Genomic DNA, 15098 nt, shown 5'->3' with positions numbered 1-15098 from the left:
GACCGGAGCCTCAAATTCACCCCTGCTCCCAAACCTGCTGCTCCCCCTCACAGCCTCTCTCTGCTCCTCCCAGCTCCCACCACCCCCAAGATGCCCAACGGATGCTGCGGATGCGGCGGCGGGAATAACTACACCGTGTGCTGCTACAGCAGCCCCCGCTGCTGCAAGACCCCCATGTGCTGCAGCCCCATGCAGTGCTGCAGCCCCTGCTGCATGCCCATGCAGTCCTGCTGCATGCCCACGTCCTGCTGCTACACCATCAGCAGCAACAACAACGGCGGCTGCTGCGGCGGCTGCTGCGGCGGCAACTGAGCTCGCCCGGCGGTGCCCGGCTCGGACACGGATGTGGACGTGGATGTGGACGTGGATCCCAGCCCAGACGCTCTTCCTGCTGTGCTTGGATGCTGAGAACTTCTCTTTTTGCTGCCTTTAGTGCCCAGGTGCTTGGCTGCGCCCTGGAGCCGCTGCCCAGCGAGTTTCTGGCGCTGCTCTTCCTTCCCCTCTTGGTGATGGGATGTTCGGTGCTGTCTCCTTCTCCCTTCTCTCTCTTTAATCCCCAATTAGCCATGAAAGCCAATAAAATTTATAACTTCTGATCCTGCAAACTACTGGGTTATGTTTATTCATTTCTCTTTATCCCTTGAACAGTAGTGTGGGATGTGTTTAGCATTTGCCTAATTGATTAATGTAATTAATTTTGCATGTTTGGCATTCCACATCGACAACGCCCGGTGTACCTGGTGAACTCCTTGGGCCGATGCTCACCTGGGGGAAAACGGGACTTGCAAGTGAAAAATGTCACCTCAGCAGGAGGAGCATCAGTTTAATTCCATCTTTCTCCTGCTGATTTGAGATCCAGTTCACAGCCAAAGCATCTCTGCGGTCCTAAAGCCAGAGCTGGAGGTCTCTTTTTCCTAATTTGAATCTTCCCAGAGAATTTGCTGAGCTTTAAAGGAGGGTTCTTAAATTGATTAAATCAACCAATTAAATCTTGATTATAGATCAATTAAATATTTATTAAATAGGATGGTTCAGGTTGGAAGGGACTTTAAAGCTCGTCCAGTGCCATCCCCTGCTGTGGACAGGGACACCACCCACTAGCCCAGGCTGATGAGATTTAGGTGCAGCCTGAAGGATCCAGAAACACTGAGCCATTTTTTCTGGGTTCTATTAAAATGTGGGAAACTTTAAGAGACCAGATCCGAAATTCAATATTCACACTTGGGGATTTGTGAAATCCTCGGGAAGGGAAGTGGCTCCAAAACTTCTCTAAAATTGAAAAAAAAATCCAAATCCAGCAGAAACTTGGGACTCTGGCAATGAGTTCTAAATGTAAAATCCTGTTTGGCCCTAACAGATCCCGAGGTCTTTTTTACCTTTCTGCACAAATCCCATGGCTTCCTGCCAGGCAATTCCACTTCTCCTGTAGCTCTGGAATAAATTACAGCAGAGCCCTGTCAGGTGCCAGCACAGCCGTGGAGCCACACCCCCGAATTCTGCGGATGCTTTTCCCAGTGATTCAAACCCAAATTCCACTGGACGGAGCTCTGAGCATCCCTTACTCCACATGGAAATGCCTTCGGAGCCCCGGGGGGTTCTTGGGAGAAGAATTTTCCTGGTACTTAAAAAATGTCTCGGCCACAGAAATGCAAAACGGAGCAGCTCCACGGAGTGTGAATCAAAGCAAAAATGCCAGAAAGGTGGACAGGGCGCTTGGCAGAGCCTGGAATTGTTTCTGTGTGAGGTCATCGCTCCTCTGGTGTCCCCATTCCAGACTTTCCACACATAAAAGTCTTTTCCGCGCTGTAGCCAAGATGCTCCGCACTTGGGAGCGAATTAAACCCATTTAAATCAGGGAATAAAGCTCCAAACGCCCCATGCCCAGCCTGCCACTGTCCCCCCGTGCCCGGTGCCCGTAGGGATCCCGGATTCCCATCTCCCAGTCACCCACAGGAGCGGCACCCGCCGCTCCTCGCGGTGCTGGGGCCACCCTGGATTCCCTCCTCTTCCTCTGGAGGACTCCTGGACCTCCCTGTGGTTTTCCCACCGCCACCCGAGTCCCCTGCTGGGCGCATCACTCAGCACCGCGGCATCCCAGGTATCCGCGCCCGGGATCCGTGTGACTAACCCGAGCCAGGAGCCCATCCGAGCAGGGCCAGAACTAATGGGATAATGGGCACTGCCTCTGCAGAGCGCTGGCCACACCGGGCCAGGCGCTAATTGTGGCTGATTAACCCGACAGCGAGTTCCAGGAACAAAAAACACACACACACACACACACACACACGGCAGCGGCCTCAGTGCTCAGCTATTCATTCCCAGGACGTGCCTCATTCCCAGGAGAGCTCGGCCGCGTATAAAAGCTTTCAGCCCCAGCTCTGTCCTCAGGACTCGACTCCCTGCTCAGCCCGTCCGTTTCTGCTCGCAGGGTGAGTTGGTTTCTCTCAGATTCCCCCGTTTCCCATTGGAAATAGCAAAAAAGGAAAAAAAAAAAAAAAAAAAAGAAGAAGAAGAAAAAAAAGGCGTCGGTGTTTTCTTTGCTGTTTCCAAGGTTGTTTATGCCCAAGGGCTTGGTCACCCTCAAAGGATTTGTGAGTCATGGGAGAAGCAGCTCCCGAGGGAATTGGGGGGCTCAGCTTGGAGAAAAGGAGGTTCAGGGGGAATTTGGGGCTCTGCACAGCTCCTGACAGGAGGGGACAGCAGCGGGGGTCGGGCTCTGCTCCCAGGGAACAGGAGAGAAGCAGTTTCGGGCTGGACTCGGGGGGATTTCCTCCTGGAAAGGGCGGTCAGGGCTTGGCAGGGGCTGCCCAGGGAGGCTTGGAGTGCCCATCCCTGGAGGTGCCCAAGGAATTCCTGGACGTGGCACTCGGTGCTCTGGGCTGGGCGATGTTGGTCCATCACAGGCTGGACTGGATGACCCTGGAATTCTTTCCCACCCTCGATAACTTCCCGCTTCTGTGATCTCTGCCCTAGGATGCTGCACCACAAAGGCGGCACCGACCACGACCTGTGCCAGCACCGCTCGGGCTGCGGCCACGGCAGCCACGACACCCCCGAGATCTGCCCCAACCCCCCCGAGATCTGCCCCAACCCCCCCGAGATCTGCCCCAACCCCGGCAGCCTCAGCCACGACACCGAGGGCTCCAGCCAGAGCCCGCCCCGGGGCTGCCAGCCCGGCGATCTGTGCCCGCCCCGGCCCTCCTGCTGCCCAGCCCCGCCGAGCTGCAAGCCCCGGCGGCGGGTGGAGGTGAGCCCGGTGCCCCCCGTGTGCCCCCCGCCCGTGAAGATCCGCCGCCGGCCGCTGGAGCAGCACCGCCCGTGCCCGCCGTGCCCGGAGCGCGACTCCTGCGGGAAGCCCCGCCGGCGGCTGGAGCAGTGCCCCGAGCAGGATGAGGAGCCCCCGGTGGTCCTGCAGCCGCTGCCGCTGCAGCATCGCTGCCCCTGCATCCAGCGCTGCCCCCGGCCCGTGCCCTGCTGCCCCCGGCCCGTGCCCGGCTGCCCCCGGCCCGCCCAGCGCTGCTGCCCCGCCGGCCCCCTGCCACCGCAGCCCGGCCAGCACCAGCAGCACAAGCAGGTCACGCTGGTGCCGCTCTGCGTGAAGAACTGAGCCCGGGGACCCCTCCCCAGCTCCTGCCCGCTCGGGGGGGATTCGCCCCCCGGGCCCCAGGGATGCTCCCAGCGCCGCTCCGGGCTGGCTGCTGCTCTTTGCACATCAGATTTGGGGTCTGCCATCCCCTGCTTGGCCCCAGCACCGACACTTTAAACTCGGGGTGTCCTCCTCTGCCGGGCTTTGGCTCTCTCTGGGCAGCAGCAGAGGGATCTGCTCTCCCGGGCTTCACCGGGCTGTGCTTTCACGGTTGTTTGGAAGCAGCTCCGGGTCTTTAAGAGGAAAAAAGGAGCCACTGTGACGGCCAGGAGCACCACGGACTCCTGCAACTTTATCTCCTCCCCCTGTATTCAAGAATAAAGTTGAAAAATGTTTAGCAAACCATCGGTTCCTCTCTTTCTTGCCCCCGCAAGCATCACCGACATTACAACGAGAAGATGTCGAAAGCCATTAAAACCCCGGCGAGGAAATTCGTACACTTAAATCAGTCAGGGCTCACACGGGAGGGTTTCAGCTCTGCCCGCAGGGATTTCTCCAGGCTGGGAGCTGGAAAATCCTCCCCACCGGGATTTACCCACCCCGGGAGCTCGGGATGGGCAGATCCGGGCACCAACATCTGCTCTGCGGCCGGGCCAGCACCTTCATCCCCTGGATGGAAGCAGGGCATGGGGAGGGCATCCTCATTTACATGTTAATTATGATAATGAGCGCGTGGCCCGGCACGGGAGGGGTGGCTGTGCATGCCGGGGATGCCTTTTCGCTCCTGCAGGAAGGTGCAGGCACACGGATAACCTGCTCCTTCTCCTCACTTTGCCCGAAAAGCCTCCCGCAAAGTGCATGAAAAGAAATAACTTAATTCCTTTGTGTTGTCTCGGCATCGCCCGGGCGTGTCCTCACACAGCCACCGCTGAGAGCTGGGAAGGAAAAAAAGGAAATTCAATCCTCGTTTTCTTCACCACAACAATTTATTTCTCTCGTGTCTAATTCTAGCCAAATAAAAAATCACTAGATAAATAAAAAAAAGAAAACACTTACCTGTGGAATTTACCTTCAGGCAGAAACCTTTTTTTATTAGGCATTTTCTTCCCAACCTTTTCCCAGTTCCCAGCACGGTGACTCAGGGCCCACAGACCAAGGGCCAGCTCAGCCCTCGCTTCCAGGTCTGATTTGGTCCAGTTTCTCTTCCGAGCTGCTTTTCACCAGCCCTCCCATCCCAGTTACCCATCCCAGTTACCCATCCCAGTTACCCATCCCAGTTACCCCATCCCAGTTACCCCATCCCAGTTACCCCATCCCAGACATGGACCTGTTCCTTCAGAATTCCAGCCCCACACCCCAATTTGAGGATTTTCCAAGTCCATCACATAATTCAGGGTTTTAATGAAGGTGTTAAACATCACCAGCACCAGAATCAGCTCCTTTTTCATCCACCCAGTCCAAGTCTCCACCAGTTTAACCCTGAGGCTGCTGTCGGAGACTGCGCCAAAAACCTTGCAGAAGTTGGGGCAGAACCATGGAATTGTGGAATGGTTTGGGTTGGGAGGAAACTCAAAAAACCAACTTGGGGGTGAGGGGAAAAGCAAGTTTGGAATGCAGAAATGGAGGAGAAACAGAATAATGGAATGAGTTGGGTTGAAAAGGACCTCAAAAAACCAACTTGGGGGTGAGGGGAAAGGCAAGTTTGGAATGCAGAAATGGAGAAACAGAATCATGGAATGGGTTGGGTTGGAAAGGACCTCAAAAAACCAACTTGGGGGTGAGAGGAAAGGCAAGTCTGGAATGCAGCAATGGAGGAGAAACAATCACGGAATGGTTTGGGTTGGGAGGGACCTTAGGGATCATCTCACTGCAACTCCCATGGACACCTTCCACCATCCCAGCCCTGGCCAGCCTGGCCTTGGACACTTCCAGGAATGAGGCAGCCAGAAATTCCCTGGAAAAGCCGTGTCAGGCCCTGCCCGCCCTCGCTCCCTCGTGCCCAGAGCCAAGCCCTTCATCACGGAAACCGACGGGCACAATTTGCTTTTGGTGACTCTGAGCTGGCTCTTCCCATCACCTGCTCGTGCTTCAGCTGGAGATGCTCCTCACGGGCAGCAGGAGGGGAGGGTCAGAGCGGTGCCATCACCGCTCCTGACTCACAGGTCACCCCTGCAGAGGGTGAATAAGTCCTTTATTGCCTGTCTCACCCAGCCAAAGTGGGGCTTAGGCCATCTCAGACTTTTATGTGCCCCGCTGGGGACCGATGTTATAATTAAAAGATGCTTATCAGAAATGGTGAGTCAAGCACAACATGCCAGGCGCCGGGAACAGCATCCAAATGGCGGAGATGTTTTGCCAATAAATAATTTAATCCTCGTTCCTGCCGTGTGTTTCACCTTCAGGGGAACATTCAGAGCTCTATAAAAGCCCTCGGCCCCTTGGCCTCTCACATTCTGCTCCCCTGGGCAGCGCCTGGCTTCATTTGAGACCTGGTGAGGCTCATCTCTTCTTGGATGGGGGTTTGGATTTGGGAGGTCACACCTGGACCTTCAGACCATGCTCTGCCACTGGAGAAGCTCTTGAGGGACCTGGGGGTGGGATTTACAGCGGTGCTGCCACATGTGGTGGTGCCTTGCGGTTGGTTTTGTTCTTGGAGGTGAAAAATCGGAAAGGGAAGGTGAGAAGGAGGGTTTGGATGCAATTTGGATGCAATCTAACCAGCCTTGGGCAACCGCAGGAATTTCCTCCAGATCCAGGCCCTCAGGATAAACCCCACAGGAAATTAAATCGATCAGAGGAGATGCTGACACCAACCCATCTCTTTTCCAGGTTTCTCCCCACAGCCCCGACATGATTTACTCCTCCGGAAGAGAATCCTACTTCAACCTCAACTCCACCTGGTACGATCCCTCGGGCTCCTGGCTGGACACGCGGCGCACGCCCTTCCGCTACGGCTACGCCACGTGCTGCTCCTCGGGCTGCCACGGCGAGGGCGCGGAGGGCATGAGGGGCCACGACTACCGCCACTACGGCTACCGGCAGCCCCGCTGCGCCGAGCGCTGCCACGGCTACGCTGGCTCCTCGGGCTCGTGCCACGGAGGGGGTGGCAGCTGCGTCAGGAGACCCACGTACAGCTATGGGGGCTCGGGGGGCTGCCAGGGCTACGGGAGGTCCGTGTGCTCCGAGAGGTGCCAGGGCTCCTCGGGCTCGTGCCACGGAGGGGGTGGCAGCTGTGTCAGGAGACCCACGTACAGCTACGGGGGCTCCGGGGGGTGCCAGGGCTACGGGAGGTCCGTGTGCTCCGAGAGGTGCCAGGGATCAGTGGCCCAGGGTGGGAAGCCGTGCTGTGGGACGGCCACGCAGAGCGTCCCAGTGCAGAGCTGTCCCCCACCAGTGCAGAGAATCCCAGTGCAGAGCTGTCCCCCACCAGTGCAGTGCTGTCCCCCACCAGTGCAGAGCTGTCCCCAACCAGTGCAGAGAATCCCAGTGCAGAGCTGTCCCCCACCAGTGCAGTGCTGTCCCCAACCAGTGCAGTGCTGTCCCCCACCAGTGCAGAGCATCCCAGTGCAGACCTGTCCCTGTCCCCGTCCCCCTCCGATCCAGCAGGGCTGTGTGCCCGTGGCCAAGGGCATCCCCCGCCAGCAGCAGAAGCAGATCTGCAAAGTGCCAGCTCGGAAGATGAAATAAAGGACGTGAGGAGTGAGGGGAAGCAAAGTGAACTTGTCCCTGTTCCCCCCCAGCCATGTCCTGCGTCGTCACCGATCTCTGCTCTGTCCCCCTGCTTGTAATGCGCTCCCAAGTCGTGACCCGCTGATGCTGTGAAATTTAAAATGCTCTTCATTTCACAGCAGACGTGGAGGCAATAAAAAATGTTGGCTCAAACCCTCCTGGCATCCGTGTTTTTATCTCCTCATCCGTCTGAGTGGCTCCTGGTCCTTCTGGTGGCCAAAGCTGGGCTTGCAGCGGCCTCACCCGCCCTCACCAGGAGACTCCGGGTTGGTTCCACCTGGTGGCTCCTCATTCCCACGTCAGGCAGTTTCCTGCTTGGTAAAGTAACAGTTTTCATCACGGACTGTTTATGCAAGGAGGTAATTAAATATTAATAAGGTTGTGTAAGAAAAATCCACATTTCACCAGAGAGGAAGAAAGCAGAGGCGTCAGTTTGGGACCGCAAGCCCACGGCTGCAGCTGGATTGTCACCAAAAACCTCCAAAAAAAGCCCTGGGGAAAAAAGGCAGAAAGAGGATTTGGGAATGGCTCTAACAGGCTGAAAGGCCCCACACTCCTGGTAGGGTCTGGTAGGGCTGGGAGAGGAGACCCCAGGAGGATTTCTGGGAGCCGCTGTGAGTCACGGCACCGCGTGCCCGGAGCTCCTGGCACCTCCCCAGCCCGGGCGAGGGCCTCCATCCCCTCCTGGCACCATCAGCCACTTTCCCAGCGTCACAGGTGGGGATTTCTGCTGCAGGAAAAGGGAAAGAAGCCAAAGCAGGTGTAGGACGGGGGTTTTCGGGGTGGAGATTGACACCGCCCCAAGCCTCCCTCGCCAACCTCTGCAAAGGCAATTCCCTCAAAAATCCAACAAATGACCCCAAAAAAACCATTTCTTGCTCAGAATGGTCCCCGTGGATCCAGGGATGCCTCTCCAAGGAGCAGGAGCTTTGTAAGGGATGCAGAGACCGCTGTAGGGTGAGCACAGTCCTGCTCCTTCATGGGCCCAGGTGCCCCCGGGCCCTGCTCAGGTGTTTGTCTCCATCCCTGAGATGAACAATGGAACACGTTTATCCCCATCCACGGAATCAAGTCTGTAATTAATCATGAATAACGAGCTTCACAAGGATTTCCATTTCCCCAGTGTTTGTGAAATCGGATTTCCTCATCTATCAGGTCCAGTGAATCAGCTCTCCTGGGGACCGAGGAGTCTCCTGGACCCTGTGTTTTATTTTCATTCAATCCGGTTTTTGGGGTTTTTTTTAATTTCACAGTGGTCTCTAGAGCCCTGCAGGAGATCAGGCCTGGACAGAAAGACACTTTTGTCCCCAAAGCAGAGCATTGAAGAGACAGATCCTAATGTCCTCTCACTCCTACCAGGACGTTTTCCACATCCTATGGGGCTTTAAATTCCTTCTGTTTGGGTTGAAAACATTTAAGTAAAGAAATGAATGGCTTGAAAAATCCCAACACTGGTTTTAGTGCTTCTTTGCTGACTTTATTCAGAATTTTTGGTGTTTCTTTGATGCTATGCCCTGACCAATTATGTTTATTTTTTTACTACTCACCACCACAGCCTTTTTTGCTCTCTTTCTCTTTTATTTCTGAGTTTCCTTTGCAGCCCCACCTTCCCACCTTTTATCCGTCCCATCTCAATTCAGAATTTGGGCACAAGGAACAGGTAAATGCCACAATCAAAGGTGGCAAAAAACATCCCAAACTCTCCCAGCCCTGCCCAGGAGCCCAGGCGTGGTGAACAATGAACATTTTTATGGAGTAACAACAGGGATGTTAGGATATTGATTTGCTCAGTGGAGGGGGGAACTTTTAATTAGCCAAATCCTCTGTTCTTTAGCCAAGTGCGCTGGTGCTGAGCAAGCAGGTCCCTCCCATTTCTAGAGAAGTCCAATTCACATTTAAAAGCCCTCGCTCCCCGCTTCTCCTCAGCATCTCCTCTCATTTGTTTCTCCTCAGCATCTCCTCAGCGTCTCCTCTCGAGCTCCTGATCCAGGTGAGTCCAGACCCATCTGATTTTTGCTCTTCCAAAGTTCTCCAGCTTCTCCCCAATCCTGAGCTCTTGGGCACTTCTCTTCCACCTCCTATCTCCATCTCAGTCCTTCTGCCGAGCAGGAAAACGTAAAAAATTCCTGGCTCAGGTGGCCGAGGGCTGTGCGTGTCTTGCTCTGGAGTCTGTCCAGCTTTTCTCTTTTCACTTCTCTCTGACAAGACCAAGGCTCGCCCCAAAAGGCCACCACGGGCAGACGTGCGGTGGTAACTCTTCTCCCGCCCAAGAACTTGGCTTAGAACTGTGGAATGATGGAATTATGGAATCATGGAAAGGGTTGGGTTAGAAGGGACCTTAAAATCAGATTTTAGGGACACCTCCCCCGCCAGCAGCACATCCCAGGGTGCTCCAAGTCCCATCCAACGCAGCCGTGCAGTGTCCCTGCTCATTGCCTTCACTCACGGATGAGTTTCCCCAGCAGGTCTCCAACCATGCCCTTCCGCCGCCAGGGCAAGGATGTGGAACGGTCCTACCACGTAGAATCCCGTTGCTCTGGGGGCAGTGGTGGAGCCAGTGGCGGATCCAGTAGCCAAGCAAGCAGTGGAGGATCCAATAGCCACACGAGCAGTGGCGGATGCACTAGCCACGAGAACATATCTGGCAGCCATGGGAGCAGTGGATCCGGATTCCACGGGACCAATACAGGATCCGTCTCTGGAGGTGTCTCCTGCAACACCTACCTTGGATCCTCAAAAGAAAACTGATCACCCCACCAGCTGCCGGTGATCCACAGGAACGCCCTGGATCCACGTTTGGAAAGCTTTGCATGTGTCCAGCAATTTCCAAGGACAACGTGTCCTCCCCCTCCCCTGGTGTGTCCTGTAACCTGTCCTGAGCTGCTCTGTGGGTGCTGAAATAAAGGCTTTGCTCACGCTGGCACGGCTGTGTCCGGATCAGTCTGTGACTACATTTGAGCTGCCATAATCCATCATTTCCAAGAGGTTTTGAGCCAAAAAACCTGGGATGTTCTCCAGAGCCAGGATGGGGTTTTAGGGCTGGAACATTCTCCAGAGCCAGGGACACAGCCCAGGATGGGTTTTAGAGCTGGAACGTTCTCCAGAGCCAGAGAGGCAGCCCGGGATGGGGTTTTTGGGCTGGAACATTCTCCAGAGCCAGGAACACAGCCCAGGATGGGGTTTTAGGGCTGGAACGTTCTCCAGAGCCAGAGAGGCAGCCCAGGATGGGGTTTTAGGGCTGGAATATTCTCCAGAGCCAGGGACACAGCCCAGGATGGGTTTTAGGGCTGGAACGTTCTCCAGAGCCAGGGACACAGCCCAGGATGGGGTTTTAGGGCTGGAATATTCTCCAGAGCCAGGGACACAGCCCAGGATGGGGTTTTTGGGCTGGAACGTTCTTCAGAGCCAGAGAGGCAGACCAGGATGGGGTTTTAGGGGTTTTTACCCAGATCATTCCTGGCTTTATCTGGTGCCAGCTCCAGAGCAGGGATTAAAACCTGTAGACAAAGAACCCTTTTTTTTTTTGCTGTTTGGCCCCAAAACGCCGTCCCTGGGGGAGGTACCTCCACACGGTGGTGGCAAACCCCCAGCAAGCCTTTCTAGAAAGGCTGTGCCCAGCCCTGCCAGAGCTCTGCATTGCCCTGCCAGGGGCGTCGCTCCATCCTTACACAACGAGCTGCTAAATTTCTTCTCAGCTTGTAATTAAAACGAATTGGGTAATTTATTGCTCTGGTATTGCCGCTCATGAAATGGATGTTACCGTGATAAGATTGTTCTCGAGTGTGTCAGGAGGATCAGAAATTTCTGGCATTGCTGAAAGGGGTGCAGGCAGCAGCTCACTCCCTGGTTCTGGGGCAGGGGCGGCTCGTGGGGGCTCCTTGTCCCAGTCTGGAGTTTGCCCTGAGCCCCCCAATCCAAAACCCATTTCCAAGGCACATTAAGGTGGCCAACCACAAAATGTAGAAGCGCCCACTGTGAACAAACTCAGAGCAATTAAAACATGAGGAAACGAACACAGCCAAAAATTCCTTTGAGTGTTTTTTTTCCCAGAGGTCATTGACCACATTTCTGCTGAGGCCAGAACAAAACTCAATTGAGGAGCAGCGACCAAACCCAGGCACAGTTTGTCCTGACACTGTTCTAGATCGTGGCAGAAGTTTAGCAACACAAAAGAAGCTTCAGGTTGCTCACCTGGTTCCCTCACCTGCCCTGTCCTCCCACCTTTCCCAAAATCCTCTGTTTTGGGTAGCAGCAAATGCGGATGGGTTTTGGATGGCAGGAACCACTCAGTGTCCATCTCCCCGTGGCCACCATAAAATCAACATGGACAAAGACAAGTCAAAGGCAGGAGAGCTTGGGAGGAAGGGAAATATTTTCCACCCAGGGTTTTCCAAGCCTTTTCACACCAACAAAATCACAGCAGCTCCGAAATGGGAAAATCCAGATTTTAGCCTTTTTTTTTTGCTTCCTGTTTAATGATTGCAATGTCTTCCATAAGCAGTGACAGAAAAGAGCCAAACAAGCTCCACGATCCTAAAGAATTCCCAGCCCACACAGCAGAAAGGTACAGGGAGTATCCCAAATTATTGCCTCTCATGAGCATTCCTGTTGGAACAGCTCCGGGATTTGCTGGCCAATTAAGAGCTAATTGGGGATCACGGAGAATGCAAAAAGGATGTTCCTGCAGCTCTGGAGAAAGTCCTGGGGGTCTGCCAGTTGCCCACAGCTGTGTGTGGCCAAGGGCTCCTGTGGGATCCCTCCTCTTCCTCTTCCTCCTCCTCCTCCTCTTCCTCCTCCTCCTCCTCCTCTGGCAGCACCAGAGCTGCTCACCTGGAATAAAACCATGGCACGGCTGCCCCGGAATTGTTCCCGGGCTGAGACTCAACCACATAATTAAGCACCTTGCTAATCCTTGATTGTTACCCAGGGCAGGGCTTATTCCTTCCAAAAATAAGAATTCCAGCTGCTTGTGGTCCTCATGGCAATGTTGGAGTTTCCTCATTGCCCCACAGTGTTTTGATTAGTTCTAAGAGGAATGAGCCAATGGTGATTCCAGGCAAATCCCAAAATCCCTGAGGTTGGAAAAGCCCCCAGGGCCATCAAGTCCAAGCTGTGCCCTGTCCCCAGCCCAGAGGGTCACGGCCAGGCCTTCCTTGGACACCTCCAAGGACAGCGACTCCAAACCCATTCCAAGGCCTGGCTGCCCTTTCCAGGAAAAAATTCCTCTTGATTCCAACCTGCTCCTGTCAGGGAGTTGTGCAGAGGGAAAAATTTCCCCTGACCCCCCTTTTCTCCAGGCTGGGCCCCCCCAGCTCCCTCAGGAGCTCTCCAGCTCCTTCCCCAGCTTCATTCCCTTCTCTGGACCCGCTCCAGCCCCTCTTGCCATGCGGGCCCAGAGCTGGACGCAGCACTGGACATTCCCCCACGGGTGCCCATCATGGAGAGAATTCCTGCTAAAGCAGACTTTTCTCCTTTCCCAAAGCTGTTTTTGGTACTTCCAGGCCCATCTCGGTTTTTAGGGGAGTTGCAGGCCCAGGGAACCTCAGGATATTCTGGAGGGAAGTTGTGGTTTGGGGATGAGACATCATCTCCCCCTGAACCCAAAGCACTCCCGGGGTGTGATCAACACCAAGCCGGAGCTGAGGAAACCGGGGCCACCCACACGGCTCCCCCAGCCCAGCCCCGCGCAGGCAGAGCCGGCAATTAAAGCTCTGTGGACAGGAAAGGCGACCTAGAAGGGGAGGCAATCCCAGCGTGGATCAGGTGAGTCACCCCAGGAGCCCGAGGAATGGGGAGGCATAAAAATTAAAAAAAAAAAAAAAGCCACCCGCGAATTAAATGAACGGGCAGAGCTGTGGGACAGGGAGGGGCTTCTCCAGGTGGGGTGTGCAGAGAGGGTATAAAAGTGCTCCTGTCCCCAAAAGTCTCATTCCCTCATCTCCTCATCTCTTCCTGCACGAGCAGCTCAGGTAAGAGCTGGGGGGCTCCAGAACCTTCAGGTGGGGAGGGTGAGTTTGGATCCCCACACCTGGAACGGGGCTGGGATTTGTTCTGGGGTGGGTGAGGAGGGAGCAGAGGTGGGGATGTGGAGGGAGGGTTTGGCGTGCTGGGTCTGGCTTTGGAAATCCAGGCACGGTCTGGGTGTCCCAATACCTTGGGTAGGACAATGCCAGGAGGGAAAAAGATCCAGTGCAAGCTTTGAACAGAAATACGGGATCTGGCTGAGACTGGGAAAAGGAACACCCGGATTCCTCCTGCTTGGAAGGGCAGGAGCGGGAAGGAAAGGCCCCTGCCAGCTGCTGTGTCCCCACAGGTCACCCAGCACAGCACCATGTGCTCCCGCCAGGACAAGGACCAGTGCCACCGGCAGCAGCGCCAGAGCAGCGGCGGCTGCCACAGCTCGGGGGGTGGCGGCTGCCACAGCTCCGGGGGCAGCTCCGGGGGCTGCCACAGCTCCGGTGGCAGCTCCGGCGGCTGCCACAGCTCGGGAGGTGGTGGCTGCCACAGCTCGGGAGGTGGCGGCTGCCACAGCTCCGGTGGTGGCGGCTGCCACAGCTCCGGTGGTGGCGGCTGCCACGGGAAGCCGCAGATGCAGGGCCAGCAGCAGCAGCAGCAGCAGCAGCAGGTGCTGCAGATGCCCCAGCAGAAGATGAAGTGACAGCGAGGCCCTCGCCTCGTCCCAGCTCCGGCAGCAAGCGCCACGCCAGGACCGGCTCCCTCCCACCTCCCGGAGGCTCCCAAAGCCTCCCCGGTGCCCTCCGGAGCCTGGCAAGGGCTGGGCTGGTGCTGCCCAGGCTGTGCCCAATAAAGAGTCACATTCCCTAAATCCCTCTGCTGTTGGTGTTTCCTTACGCTCCGGAGCCCAGGATGGGTCTTGGGGCTGGAATGTTCTCCAGAGCCAGGATGGGTTTTAGAGCTGGAACGTTCTCCAGAAACAGGATGCGTTTTAGGGCTGGAATGTTCTCCAAAGCCAAGAGGTTCTCCAGAGCCAGGATGGGTTTTAGGGCTGGGAGGTTCTCCAGAGCCAGGATGGGTTTTAGGGCTGGAATGTTCTCCAAAGCCAGGATGTTCTCCAGAGCCAGGATGGGGTTTTAGGGCTGGGAGGTTCTCCAGAGCCAGGATGGGATTTAGGGCTGGAACGTTCTCCAGAAACAGGATGGGTTTTAGGGCTGGAATGTTCTCCAAAGCCAGGAGGTTCTCCAGAGCCAGGATGGGTTTTAGGGCTGGGAGGTTCTCCAGAGCCAGGATGGGTTTTAGGGCTGGAATGTTCTCCAAAGCCAGGATGGGTTTTAGGGCTGGAATGTTCTCCAAAGCCAGGAGGTTCTCCAGAGCCAGGATGGGTTTTAGGGCTGGGAGGTTCTCCAGAGCCAGGATGGGATTTAGGGCTGGAACGTTCTCCAGAAACAGGATGGGTTTTAGGGCTGGAATGTTCTCCAAAGCCAGGAGGTTCTCCAGAGCCAGGATGGGTTTTAGGGCTGGAACGTTCTCCAGAAACAGGATGGGATTTAGGGCTGGAATGTTCTCCAGAAACAGGATGGGTTTTAGGGCTGGAATGTTCTCCAAAGCCAGGAGGTTCTCCAGAGCCAGGATGGGTTTTAGGGCTGGGAGGTTCTCCAGAGCCAGGATGGGTTTTAGGGCTGGAACGTTCTCCAGAGCCAGGATGGGTTTTAGAGCTGGAATGTTCTCCAAAGCCAGGAGGTTCTCCAGAGCCAGGATGGAGTTTTAGGGCTGGGAGGTTCTCCAGAGCCAGGATGGGTTTTAGGGCTGGAATGTTCTCCAAAGC

At 55.5% G+C, this 15098-nt stretch overlaps 2 protein-coding genes across 2 annotated transcripts; both read left to right on the top strand.

Moving 5' to 3' along the window:
* Positions 1 to 317: 317 nt before the first annotated feature.
* On the top strand, positions 318 to 4849 carry LOC146765422 (uncharacterized). The gene is made up of 2 exons (XM_085560825.1): positions 318 to 2429; positions 2974 to 4849. Exon 2 carries the CDS (start codon positions 2975 to 2977, stop codon positions 3605 to 3607), a length of 633 nt encoding a protein of 210 aa, XP_085416951.1. The 5' UTR covers positions 318 to 2429; position 2974; the 3' UTR covers positions 3608 to 4849.
* Positions 4850 to 5770: 921 nt separating this feature from the next.
* Positions 5771 to 8478, top strand: LOC110476842 (uncharacterized). The gene has a single exon (XM_085560818.1). It carries the CDS (start codon positions 6437 to 6439, stop codon positions 7271 to 7273), a length of 837 nt encoding a protein of 278 aa, XP_085416944.1. The 5' UTR covers positions 5771 to 6436; the 3' UTR covers positions 7274 to 8478.
* The last annotated feature ends 6620 nt before the right edge of the window (positions 8479 to 15098 follow it).

Source organism: Lonchura striata, chromosome 25 (assembly GCF_050655825.1).
Source record: "Lonchura striata isolate lonStrDom1 chromosome 25, ASM5065582v1, whole genome shotgun sequence".
In the NCBI taxonomy this organism is placed as follows: domain Eukaryota; kingdom Metazoa; phylum Chordata; class Aves; order Passeriformes; family Estrildidae; genus Lonchura; species Lonchura striata.
This window is presented reverse-complemented; position numbering and strand designations above follow the sequence as displayed.

What these genes read in the sequence shown, in the direction of transcription:
- LOC110476842 (XM_085560818.1), top strand. Translation starts at nt 6,437, where the DNA reads ATGATTTACTCCTCCGGAAGAGAATCCTACTTCAACCTCAACTCCACC.
- LOC146765422 (XM_085560825.1), top strand. Translation starts at nt 2,975, where the DNA reads ATGCTGCACCACAAAGGCGGCACCGACCACGACCTGTGCCAGCACCGC.